The sequence below is a fragment of the Chenopodium album genome, chromosome 14 (genome assembly GCF_948465745.1).
Source record: "Chenopodium album chromosome 14, dcCheAlbu1.1, whole genome shotgun sequence".
Lineage (NCBI taxonomy): Eukaryota > Viridiplantae > Streptophyta > Magnoliopsida > Caryophyllales > Amaranthaceae > Chenopodium > Chenopodium album.
In genome coordinates this window covers 27,742,825-27,755,832 of record NC_137847.1, presented here as the reverse complement: position 1 = coordinate 27,755,832, position 13,008 = coordinate 27,742,825, and the positions used below count along the sequence as shown (strand labels likewise).

The window sequence follows — 13,008 nt, the reverse complement described above, 5'->3', positions numbered from 1 at the left end:
TTGCATTTCATGTCGCGATTTCTATGACTAATCCAAAGTAAAGTCTAGTTCACCTATTTTTAATTGACTATGATCCTCATATGATTTTTCGAAATATGATATTGTTTATGCTAAATTTCGTCAAGTAGGATTTGATGTGGGATACGGGCTACGGATCAACTAAATTAAAACAAGGAATGTTAGATGCGGAATATAAATGATGGAAAAATAAAGAGAGAGAGGAGACACGATATGGTGACGCAGAAAACCCCGATAAAGTGGGTAAAAACCGCGGGTGGTGATGAGTCCACCAATCCACTATAATACAGGCATAAAGCCAATGTTTACAAGTACAATATGTGTATGATAATCGATATCAATAAAGAATGCACAGAAATAAATACAACAAGCTTGGGCGTAGCTATATGGTCAGGTGGGCTTTTGGCGTAGTGGATCAGTAATATTGCAGAAGTACATTATAGTAGTGGTCTTTTAGATGAGTGGTGTTGGGATTAGAATACAGTAGTTGGGCAATGATACTTTTAGTGGAAAGTCCATGTGGATGGAGGTTGGATACATTACATGGGAATAAAGGAGTAGTATGTAGTGTAGTGTATTTAGGAGGAGGTTATACATGTAGGATGTGAAAGAATTCATGTAAGGAAGACTCTTCTATTTATAGAACTCCAACAGTAGATAGTGAGTCAATTGGAGAATAGTGGGTATGACCTCCTTGAAAGTAGGAAGTGGTTATTCACCCTTTTACTTGGTCTTCTGTTAAATGTAGACATTATGGATTGTTCATACGGTCAACGACTTCAATAGACTTCTTCTTAGCAAGAGAGATTATCTCCTTGATTTTAGGGACCATTAGTAACTATCTTGACATGGTCTTGTACTCTTGTATATCTTAGTCTTGACTGTCAACGCCGGTCAACGATCGAACAATATGTCCCATAACAATAGCCCCCATTTTCTTAGTTGGAGCACTGTGAAAACTAGGAAAATTATACTTACTTTAATTTTGACTCTGTCTTCATTTCGATGTTTGTGTTGTTATCCTTGTGTCCTAACTCTTGATGTCTTCGTCATTGTCTTTTCCTAATGATGCACTTTGTTCATATGTAGCCTTAAGTTGTTGCCATGTTGATGTTGATGATATTGTTGGACGTTGTTTGTCAAGTCGAAAGCTAATGTCAACTCTGGAAGCAAGCGTCATCGATGACGAACGAGAGCTGGTCGTCGATGGACGAAAGTCGGTGTTGTCGGCGGACGGAAGTCACTGTCAGCGACGGACGGAAGTCGCTGTCGTCGACGAACGAAAGCTGATATCGTCGACAGACGGAAGCTGATATCATCGACGGACGGAAGTCGTTGTCGTCGACGGACAAGAGCTGATGTCGTCGACGGACGGAAGCTGATATCATCGACGGACGGAAGCTGATCGTCGACGAACGAAATTTGATGTCGTCGATGTTGAACGTTGGTTGTGATAATGGTCATGACATTAGTCGGAAATTGTCAACAAATAATAAATTGGTGACAAGGCCAAAACAGGTGATTCAGGTGCTAAGACCATTGAAGAAACCAACGATGTCTGTGTACACTGGCGATAATGCCAAATCTCGAATGTTGTAACATAGATTGAGTACTTGGACAATTAGATGATAGGAAATCCTTTAAATATGGATAATGATTATAGAAAGACAGTAAATATACTTACTTTTGATCCTGCATCAACATATCGTTAGAGGATAATATAATAATTCATTAATATGAAAGACATTAGATTAAACCAAACCTGTTGATGATCGTAATGTTGCTTTAAGGTCGCTTCATTCGAGGGTAGAGCAATTGAATTGTCGTCATTATGGCAATAACCACGAGTATTGAATAAACGATGACACGTTAGCTCTTTGTTATGACATATGGTGTCGAACTCGGCCCATTTAGGCGACAAAAACTCTTTTCAACATGGTGTCTGGCGATAAGGCCGCATATGTAATTTGAATGCAATTGATAAAGGATTTCTTAAGGTGTTAACTCATTTTATGGCGTTAAAGCCAATCGGAGAACTTTGTTGCGATGTCCGACGCTAAGTTCATTGAATGTATTTAGTGTTCATACTTGGTGTCACAACCAAGTGGTGCTTCGTCATAATAAATTCAGGCATCAAGGTCAATAACATTTCAAACGTTGTCTTTGTACGAAGATAACATTCTATCGCTTTGTCTTGTACTTTAAAGCACAAAATATTTATCGTATGTGATAACTTTTGTGACATCGTTGAGAATAAAGACTTGTGAGCAAATATAATCATTGCATGACTTTGTATCGGAGGGTAAACTCTAATGTAGTTCCAAAGCTGCCGACATTAGGCATTATGTGTCTACGTTACCAATGCATGACAAAACCAAATTAAATTAGAGAACGAAAAATAAATGTTTCATAGATAAAATATTGAAGGCATGCAAATGAATAAAAGAATGTTTTTCTAAAACGATTTTTATCGACATTAACGACACTCTACATGCTTATGAAACTTTGTAAACTTAAGACACTATATGTACTTTTAAGACTTGCGCGCTTTGCGGTGTTTCATTTGTTAATATGATCAATCATTACGACCAATCCTCTCGGTGTACTTTTGAAGAATAACTTTGAAAAAGTTACACTATCGTTGTATGGCCATCATTGTGCGCCAATACCCCTTGCGCCCTGGCTTCTGACGCTGAACACAAAGGATTAAACTGGTAGTTCAGGTACCGGGTGTTTGACGTCTGACACTAGGGTCTATTTTTCCCGGGCTTCGTTTTGCTGATGTTCTTTTGAGTGGCAGTTTTACTCATCCCTTTTGGGGATGTTAGTGTAACTAATGCCTTTGTGAGTAACCATTGTTTGGAGCTCTGGTCGTGAACCTTTTTCCTTTAACGTCGTCGTTCATTGCATTCTGCAAAAAATATAATATAAAACAATGGATATTCTTTTGACGACTTAGTTAGTGACTTATCGTAAGCATTTGAAATATTATGTTAAAATAAACGCTATTTCTAAGAATAGCATATATCATAGATATGTAGGCAATATAAAGCAATAATGATAAAAAAAAAAAAAAAAAAAAAAAAAAAAAAAAAAAAAAAAAACATACAAGATGACCAAATCAAATGTATTTAAATGGGTTAGAGTTTACTTTCATGTCGTTATGAGACTCATGACCCTTGATCACAATTATCTGATGTTCTAATCCTTTGCCAATGTCGTTACAACTTGCTGGTGTGACCCTTGGTCGTCGTCACTGTGACATTAAGGTTTTGTCTTCACACATGTCGTCGTGATCTTTGATGAAGTCATTATCTTCATGGCGTCGAGGTATATGATGTTTTCATACATAATATTGAAATCGTTATGCTTAATCTCGGCGCCAAGTAACCTGTTCGTCATCACTACTTTAAACACTAATGTTGGATTTTTTTCATTAAGTCATTAATAAATTGAAAATGTGAAGTGTAAATGATGCATAAAAAGATTTAGATATTGCATATGACATCAATTCATAAATCAAGATGTAACCACATGTTTCATCACAAGAATTACTGATAATCAATTAAGAACAATAAATAGGCCAAATAATAACGAAAACATAAATTAATTATGTGTATTACTATGTCACCAAAGATGATAGACATAACAAGTAAAATTTTAAGGCGGTAGAATCATGTCAATGACAATGATAATTAGAAAATCAAAGTAATAATACGTTAGTGAAGATGATCAATGGAAACAGAAATAAATACTTTAAGCTAGACAACAAATTAAAGAGCATAATCATGACAATGTATATGTAGAAACTAAAAGCGATAATGTTGTGTACCTCAATAGTGTCGATGACTACCACGGTTTGTGACAAGATTGATGGAAGTCAACATACATTTTAAATAATAGAAAGTTACCTTGATACGATGTCATTTAAATCGAGCCCCAATGTTAGATCACTCGGAAAATTAAGTCAAGTCTGGCCTTCGGTGTTATATTCTAGATTGGTAAATTATCTACGAGAGCATTCTCATATACCAACTCACTGTAATTAATCATGAAATAATAACAAATAACATTCTCCACCATATGTATTCAAAATAGCATTAAGTATTCATAATTACGTTAATCATAATCAAAGCATCGACAAAAAATAAAATAAAAAGATCAAAGCGTTTAAAAACTAAGAAAAAATAATCATATTAACCAAAGCATTATATATTGAAGCATCAGAGATCAAATAACAAAATTTAATCAAAGCGTTAGATTAATAATCAGAGTATACTATCTTGCCCCCTTGTGGCAACTTCATGAAAAATGCAAACAATGTGAAATGAAGTTAGCCACAAAATATAATGTTACCATCAACTTGTTGTTGATGAATATATTCCAATGTCACAAATCAATTAACATTATAAATCTCCACATGTAACCTTACATTATCTAAAAATACGCTTGGTACAACATACATTAGTCATCACAAGATATATAAATCTAAGCGCTACTGTAGCTAATGTCATGAGTTATAGATAAAATTTAATGAAAATATTTGCAGAAAAGAATAGTCTCAAGCAATAAATCTGAATTTTGCAATAGGTAAAATCTTACTTGTATCATCATTAAAGCTACATTTGTCTTCATGTCGTCATTAATAGATGACACTTGTTTGTTGAGGACATTGCTGACTGGTGTCGTCGACATTAATTGATGTCGTCGTCGAAACGAGCGGTCATCGTCGAAAGTGGCTTTCGTCGTCGACACTGACTGTCGTCATCGAAGCTGGCTGTCATCGTCAATACTGATAACATAACCTAAAAATAACGTTAATAAAACAAAAAAAATAATATTGTGTATGACGACAAACCTTGGATTTTTGGGATATTGCGAGACCCATGACTTAAAGCTGTGTTTTCCATGGCGTCCTTCCCTTTAAGTGTGATGTTTACTTTGATGGTGATGATATAGTCTGTCATAGCTTAAAGAAGACGCAAAATAGTTTTTTAAATTAAACCACAAGGAGTAACATTACCAAAACTCTTAAGGTCGCCAAGGATAATTGCCCTTGTCACAGCATTTCAAGTTAAGTTGTCGTCGATCACCACTTCTCATCGCCGAGACCGTGAACAATAATTCTTATAAAGTCACTTTACGGGATTGGATATATCTTGATGACGGGAATGTGTTTAAATGTGTTTGGAAAGGAACTTTTGTAGGGTTGATAATTCAATCTAGCTGCATCCCCACAGACGAAGCCAAATTGTTTATGCTAAATTTCGTCAAGTAGGATTTGATGTTGGATACGGGCTACGTACGGATCAACTAAATTAAAATAAGCAACGTTAGATGCGGAATATAAATGACGGAAAAATAAAGAGAGAGAGGAGACACAATATGGTGACACAGAAAACCCTGATAAAGGTGGGTAAAAACCGCGGGTGACGATGAATTTACCAATCCATTATAATACGGGCATAAAGCCAATGTTTACAAGTACAATATGTGTATGATAATCGATATCAATAAATCATGCATAAAAATAAATATAACAAGCTTGGCGTAGCTATATAGTATGGTCAGGTGGGCATTTGGCGTAGTGGATCAATAATATTACAGAAGTACATTATAGTAGTGGTCTTTTAGATGAGTGGTGTTGGGATTAGAATACAGTATTTGGGCAATGATACTTTTAGTGGAAAGTCCATGTGGATGGAGGTTGGAGACATTGCATGGGAATAAAGGAGTAGTATGTAGTGTAGTGTATTTAGGAGGAGGTTATATACGTAGGATGTAAATGAATTCATGGAAGGAAGACTCTTCTATTTATAGAACGCCAACAGTAGATAGTAGGTCGGTTGGAGAATAGTGGGGATGACCTCCTTGAAAGTAGGAAGTGGTTATTCACTCTTTTACTTGGTCTTCTATTGAATGTAGACATTATGGATTGCTCATACGGTCAACGACTTCAATAGACTTCTTCTTAGCAAGAGAGATTATCTCCTTAATTTTAGGGACTATTAGTAACTATCTTGACATGGTCTTGTACTCTTATATATCTTAGTCTTGACTATCAACGTCAGTCAACGGTCGCACAAAATCTCCCATAACAGATATAAACCCTTAAATTGTTTAGTTTTTACTGGTTTATTGACACTAAGATGCAAGCTAATCTGAAGAAGCTCAAAGCATACACATTTTATGATTAAGCTCAACAAATGAATTCTGATGTTTAGTCTGATGAACTTTTTGCAAGTTGTTGCTGCGGATCATGCAAATTTTTTTGCCGCCCATAGGTAATTTTTCTTCCTTCCCAAAGAAGCTCAAGAACTCGCGATAACTGTTCAAAGAGGAACAAACGAACGTACGAGAATTAGCAAGACCTTTAAAAATCACGGAAGAAGCAAGCAATATCCAGATAATAACAAGCTGCTTCCCTGAACTTTGTTTACATTTCTAGTTTTCATCATGTCCCTCATTTCTTTTGATCCTTCCCAGTGATTCAAATCCGCAAACAAGTTTGATAACAAGACATATGTCGATGGATCAGTCTGCTTAAGATGGATAGCACACGCTGCTGCTCGCTTTCCTGCTTCAAAATCCCCATGAATATGACAAGCGCCAAGTAGGGCCTTCCAAACTAATGGTCCTGGTTTGAAAGGCATTTTTGAGATAAGTTCTTCTGCTTCTTTGATATGTCCAGTTCGTCCAAGCAGATCAACCATACAAACATAGTGATCCTCTCCCGGTAATATTCCATATTGGTGACTCATTAAAGAAAAATACTTCCATCCTTCCTCCACAAATCCACCTTGACTACAAGCATAAAGAACACACACAAAACCAATGTAATTTGGCTCAACGCCTTCAGTTATCATTTCATCGAAAACTTGGAGAGCTTCTAATGCTTGGCCATTTTGAGCAAATCCCATAACCATAGTAGTCCATGTAATGGTTGTCCGATCCTTAATACGCCTAAACACTGTCATTGCATTATCAATACAGCCGCATTTGACATACATATCAAGCATAGCATTGTCCACACATACATCCATCTCACTTCCAAGCTTAATTCTCAAACCATGTGCTTTCTTTCCTTCATCCAAAGAAGCAATATTAGCACATGCTTTGAAGGTAGTGGCAAGACTAAACTGATTTGTTCTTGTACCTGCAATCTTCATTTCTCCAAGGAGCTCTAGCGCTTTGCTAGGCGCCCCACAAGTCAAGCACCCGGTTGCTATTGTTGTCCAAGACCGAATATTCTTGCAACTGATCTCACGAAAAGCTTTCAGCCCTTTATCCAAGTCCCCAGACTTCACATACATATCAACTACTGAATTCCCAACACATGTTTCACTTGCATGGCCAAACTTAACAAGCTGACCATGCATCTGCATTCCAAACTTATCATCACCAACATCACCCAAGGCACTTAGAACAGCTGAAAATGTAAACCCATCAGGCTTCGCGCCCTCACGAATCATCCTCAACCAGAAGCTGGGCACTACTGAGGGTGAAAACTGCAAGTACCCTGACATCAAAGCATTCCAAGACACAATATCTTTATCTAAACACCCATCAAAAGCCTTAATAGCATTCGTTAATTCTCCATTCCTAATCAAAGCAGTCAAAAATGAATTCTTAACATAAACATTCCATTCAAATCCCAGTTTAATTACCAATGAATAAATCTGATAAGCCTGAGAAACAAACCCAGAAAAGGAACAAGCATTAAGTGCACTAACTAAAGTGAACTCATTAGGCCTCACATCAGTGCTAAACATACTGGAGAAATAAAAAAGACCTTGCTTAGCAAAACCACGGCGCACAAAACCAGCAATAAACGAAGACCAAGACACAACATTTCTCTGGGGCATTTCGTCGAACAAGTAGAGTGCACTATCAAGGTCCCCGAATTTAAGGTACATATTAAGCAGAAAATTCTGCAGATAAATGGAGGAATGTAAACAACAGTTTTTGATGATCTGGGTATGTATTGCTTTTCCATGGGGTAAATCTGAAGTTTGATGGGCATTTTTGAGAAAATTATAATACCTTTTTTCTTGCTCAGTTAATAATACATCATTACCCAGATTAATGGAAGCTTTTGAGATTGTAGTTGTGAAAAATTTATAGAAAGAAGATAAATATAAGTGGTGGGTTCTCCTCACTTGAGAATAACAAGCAGGAAAAAGCATCACAAAATAACACAGAGGAAAGAAGAAGCTTCTTTCTAAACAAATGTCTAATTTGGTTTCTGCTTCCTCAATATTAAAAGCAAAAGCAATCTAAATTGGCGTGCTCTCGCGACATTATTTAATTGTTGTATTACTAATTCAAATTGCATTATCGAGGTGACAATGTCAAATGATGGAGTAGTTTGATTTGTTTATATTACACCCAATAAAGCATTGAAGCTTTTAACCAACTTTTTTTTCTCTCTTTCTTCCCCTCTCAGTTTTCTTCGGGCAACAGCGGAAGAGGCGGCAGCTAGTAAGATCAGTCGAATTTTTTTTTATTTTTGGTAGAAATCAGTCGCATTTTATTGGGTATGTTTTGAATAATTCACTGTTTTATATATATGAATGGTGTTTTGAATTTTAATTTATTGCGGGAATTGTTTGTTCTAGTATTTCTTGTACATAAAATTGGCTAATCTGTTTGAGCAAATTGATCATATAGATTTGGTCTATGAGGTACGATTAGTTTTGGAGCTTGTTCATTACTAGATCAAGTGTGTATTATGTTGCAATTTAACAGATCTTGTTTGTCTGGTGTACTAGCATCATGTTGTTTACCTCTTAACAAAATTAGTATACTAACTGATGTCGAAAATCAAAAGTCTTGATCAATAGAGAAATTTCACCAATTTAGTTCCATAAAACACCGATGTATGATCAGCTCGTTCTGTATTATCAAGGTAATAAACATGAGAAGCAAGCTAAATCTGTCACAATGTAACCCAAATGCTGTGGTAGTGCAGTATAAGACCCGAATAGGAAGGAAGTGCTAATTTTGATCATGTTCTTTATTAGCTGCACAAGTTGATATATCGTTTTGCTTTGTTTTACATAAATCACCGAAAATCATCTAGGTATTAATCCTGATCTAGCTGCAGGATTTGCATAACTTGAAAAGCTAAAGGACAACCAAAGACAATAGTGCTCATGTCATTTCATATTGTCACAATACTCCCTCTTTCACTGGCTACACCCAGATTATTGAGACTGTCCCTGGTAAGAATACCCTTGTAGCAAAAATAGGAAGCGAGTTTTAGAATTTGCTATTAGATCTTAGAATTCCTCGGAAATGTTGTGAAGACATTTAGCTGGTTTGCCAATATCAGACCCAATTACAACATTATACTCTAACTTGGTAACCCTAAAAACTCGCCCCTTAAAATGATTAAATAGTTGACAAAACTGTTTTACACATCTTTTCTTGAGGGATTACCTGATCTGTATTTGTAATATATACTAGATCAATGTTATTGTGTATTAGTGTATACACATTTGAATCTAAACATTTAAGTATTGTAAAGACATGATCTATATACATAAAACTGATTGGTTGCTATTCGCACCAATTTATATCTTAATGATATTTATGATACAATTGATAATTTGATGTTTTATCTGCTGAAGCAGCTATTTATCGGACAAGTACAGCGATTTCTGCTTCAAGTTTATGAAACTTCTGCCCTTCAAATCACTTAGCACAAAAGCAAACAAATAGAATGAGATTAGAATGAAATTGAAGAAGTGTTGAGGACTTGAGGAGTACGAGGACTTTGCATTAAGATTTATGACATCAATTGTTGCATTACATATTTATTTGTTTTGGAATGTTCAATCTCCCCTTGCTTCAATTGACCTTCAGGCTCAGGTTCCTATATTTTTAGTTTAATCTCCACTTAATGCAATAATTGTCGTTCTATTTAGAAGCTGGATTCCTTTGTGCCATTGTGGGTTGGGGGGTGGGGGGGGGGGGGTGGGGAGGGGAGATGAGGGCTTCTGAATTGGTATCACACTAATATAACCATGTCAGAATTGCAGTTTTCAAGCTATCTTTTTTCCCTGTGTTGTGCATACGTCATGTCCATTGATCTATCTATGAAAAACTATATTATGCTTTTCATATTTTCTATAAACAAGACAATAGTAATTTGCTTCAATCACATGCTACAGAATACTACACAATTACTTGAACTTCGAAATCTTATTTTACTGCTATTTAGTTGTCCTATATGTTTCTCCGCATCTACTCTCATTTCACATAATAGGTTCTTTAATGAAATTTATTCTCGTCATACTTTAGAAAACATTGCTAACCTGTTCTGTTTTCGGTTTTAGTGTACCATGGCTCAGACTGCAGAAGATACAACAGCAAAGACTGGTGCTTACATTCGCCCTCCATCAGCATTCGGCAATTATATTTCAAGAGATCAAGGATCAGCCTTTCTGCCTGAGTCTGGAAGATATCACCTATATATATCTTATGCTTGTCCTTGGGCATGTAGATGCCTTTCTTTCTTGAAGCTTAAAGGGCTTGAAAAGGCGATCAGTTTCTCGGTAAGATGGGCATCTATAACTGATACAATGTTCATACCATCATATGTAGAGCTCTAGCTTAGTATAACACATCATTTCCTTGCACTTGCAGTCAGTCAAAACCAAATGGGAAAGAACAAAAGAAGGTGATTCACATATGGGATGGGTTTTTCCCAACTCTGATACTGAAGAACCAGGTGCTGAGCCGGACCCTTTGAATGGTGTAAAGACTATCAGAGATCTGTATGAGCTTGCAAGTGCTAATTACTCTGGCAAATATACAGTTCCTGTATGTATCACTCATTCTATGGCACTAACATGACAGTTTTCGTTACCCTATCTTTTGATTTACAAACTTGTTTTCTACAGGTTGTTTGGGACAAGAAACTTCACACAATTGTAAGCAATGAGAGCTCAGAGATTATTCGCATGTTAAACTCTGAGTTCAATGATGTAGCTGAGAATAGGGATTTGGACCTTTATCCCCATCACTTGCGAACTCAAATTGATGAGGTTAACGAATGGATATATGATAAGATCAACAATGGTGTCTACAGGTGTGGATTCGCCACTAAACAAGAACCATATGATCAGGTTAATACCGTTGTTTTTTGAATCTTACCTTATGATCCATCTTTGTTTTGTTGCCTTTTAACAGGCATGGTTCTGGTATTCAACCTTGTGTCCTGATGATATCTGTTTATGATCCATTTCTTAGGCTGTTGATAGACTATACGAAGCGCTGGGAAAATGTGAAGAGATACTTTCTAAACAGAGATATCTATGTGGCAGCTCGCTAACTGAAGCAGATATTTGTTTATTTGTTACACTAATACGGTTTGATGAGGTAAATTAACCATGGGTAGCAGAGTAGCAGTTAGCTCACTGGTTGCCAGTCTCACTATCCAAAAAATCAGGCTTACATAAATGTATTTCAAGTTGTTTGTGTTACAAATTTCCTACCTTTTAGACACATGATATAACATCTAGCTGCATCTGAAAATGATATAAGGGTGACTAAAATAATCTTCTTCTTAACCAATGTACAATCTGATAATCCTGTGAGTCATGCTTTAGATAATTTTGGTTCATTTCTGTGTGATTGTGCTCTTCACTTTAACTACAGTTTTCTCGATCTGCTCATAGGTGTATGCTGTTTACTTCAAATGCAACAAGAAACTGATCCGCAAGTATCCAAACTTGTTCAATTACACTAAAGATATCTTCCAAATTCCTGGCATGAGCAGCGCAGTGAAGATGGATCACATCAAGAAGCACTATTATGGAAGTCATCCTTCCCTTAATCCTTACGGGATCATTCCTCGTGGCCCAAATATCGACTTCTCTTCTCCCCATGATAGAGAAAGGTTTTCTTCTCAGTGCTGCTGACAATACTGTTCGAATTATTGTCATAAAAAAAGTGTGTCTTGCTTGGCATGTAGGCCTGAGATGGTTGGCCTTCCTGTATTTGTTACTAAATGTGGGATTTCTCTTGCTCATGTAACATGCATATTCTAGTGTGTCATATATAGTTGCTATTGACTATTGTTCTTGCTGAGCGGATGATGTATGCTTAATTAGTAAAGGTTATATAGGGAATGATCACAATGGTATTATGATTTATATTTTCTTTGTCTATTGGTGTGGTTCTATTGTATTAAGAAACTAGTGTTTGTGTTGCCTTATGTTACTCGGACTCTTCATTTTACCTCAAGTACTCCTGTTGGACCCTCGATACTCGGACATGAGTATGATACTTGGACACTTCATTTTAGTTTAATTTAAAGTAGTAGAATATTTTCACAAAATAGCCGAGTCAGACACTTAGACACGTACTCATGTCGGACATAGATACGCGAATCCGAGTAACATAGAAGGAACTAGCATTCGAGTATAATGTGCATTTCATCTATTGTACTCTACTTTGTTCGATGGAAAATAACCAAGGTTTAAGCCAGCATCGTTTCCATCAGTATGATGTTTAGAACAATTTGTTGTGAGAATTTTTTTTTCATTAAAGCATAAGGCTGCATAAAAGATAAAACAATAATTTTATAACAATTAACAAAGTGTATCATGCACATAGGTATAAACTATATTTGTTGGGTTAATCTCCCCAAATCACAATTAAGTATTATTATTAGTAGTAGTAATAATAATGGTGTAAGAAAGAAAATTAAAAATAAAAAAAAAAAAAAAGGGAATGCATGCATGTAGTTGGATGGTGGAGTAGTAGTAAATTAGGGGATTTGAAAGTCCTATTGTACTGAGGTTGTGGCAGAAGGTTTTTAAAGCAAACCTTGACTTTGTATACTTGCATTTATTTGGCAAGTTGGTGGAAACTTAAGGCTTGAAGAGGAAGCTTGGTATTTTGCTATATAATGTAGTAATGTGCCGTGAGTTTGGGTAATCAAGAGAAGTAGAAGAATACTAGCAAAAGAAGTAGTACATA

General features: G+C 36.1%; 2 protein-coding genes across 3 annotated transcripts; one reads left to right on the top strand and one right to left on the bottom strand.

Moving 5' to 3' along the window:
* Positions 1-6,124: 6,124 nt before the first annotated feature.
* Positions 6,125-8,348, bottom strand: LOC145579118 (putative pentatricopeptide repeat-containing protein At3g15130). The gene has a single exon (XM_081636393.1). The coding sequence runs from the start codon at positions 8,202-8,204 to the stop codon at positions 6,399-6,401; it is 1,806 nt and encodes a 601-aa protein (XP_081492519.1). The 5' UTR covers positions 8,205-8,348; the 3' UTR covers positions 6,125-6,398.
* Positions 7,802-12,147, top strand: LOC145579119 (uncharacterized). 2 transcript variants are annotated; one of them, XM_081636395.1, is made up of 7 exons: positions 7,802-7,928; positions 8,465-8,555; positions 10,359-10,577; positions 10,669-10,845; positions 10,926-11,150; positions 11,275-11,403; positions 11,703-12,147. In XM_081636395.1, exons 3-7 carry the CDS (start codon positions 10,365-10,367, stop codon positions 11,943-11,945), a joined length of 987 nt encoding a protein of 328 aa, XP_081492521.1. In that variant the 5' UTR covers positions 7,802-7,928; positions 8,465-8,555; positions 10,359-10,364; the 3' UTR covers positions 11,946-12,147. The 2 variants fall into 2 exon arrangements, with proteins under 2 accessions (XP_081492521.1, XP_081492520.1); XM_081636394.1 differs by lacking the exon at positions 7,802-7,928 and adding an exon at positions 8,204-8,360.
* Positions 12,148-13,008: the final 861 nt, after the last annotated feature.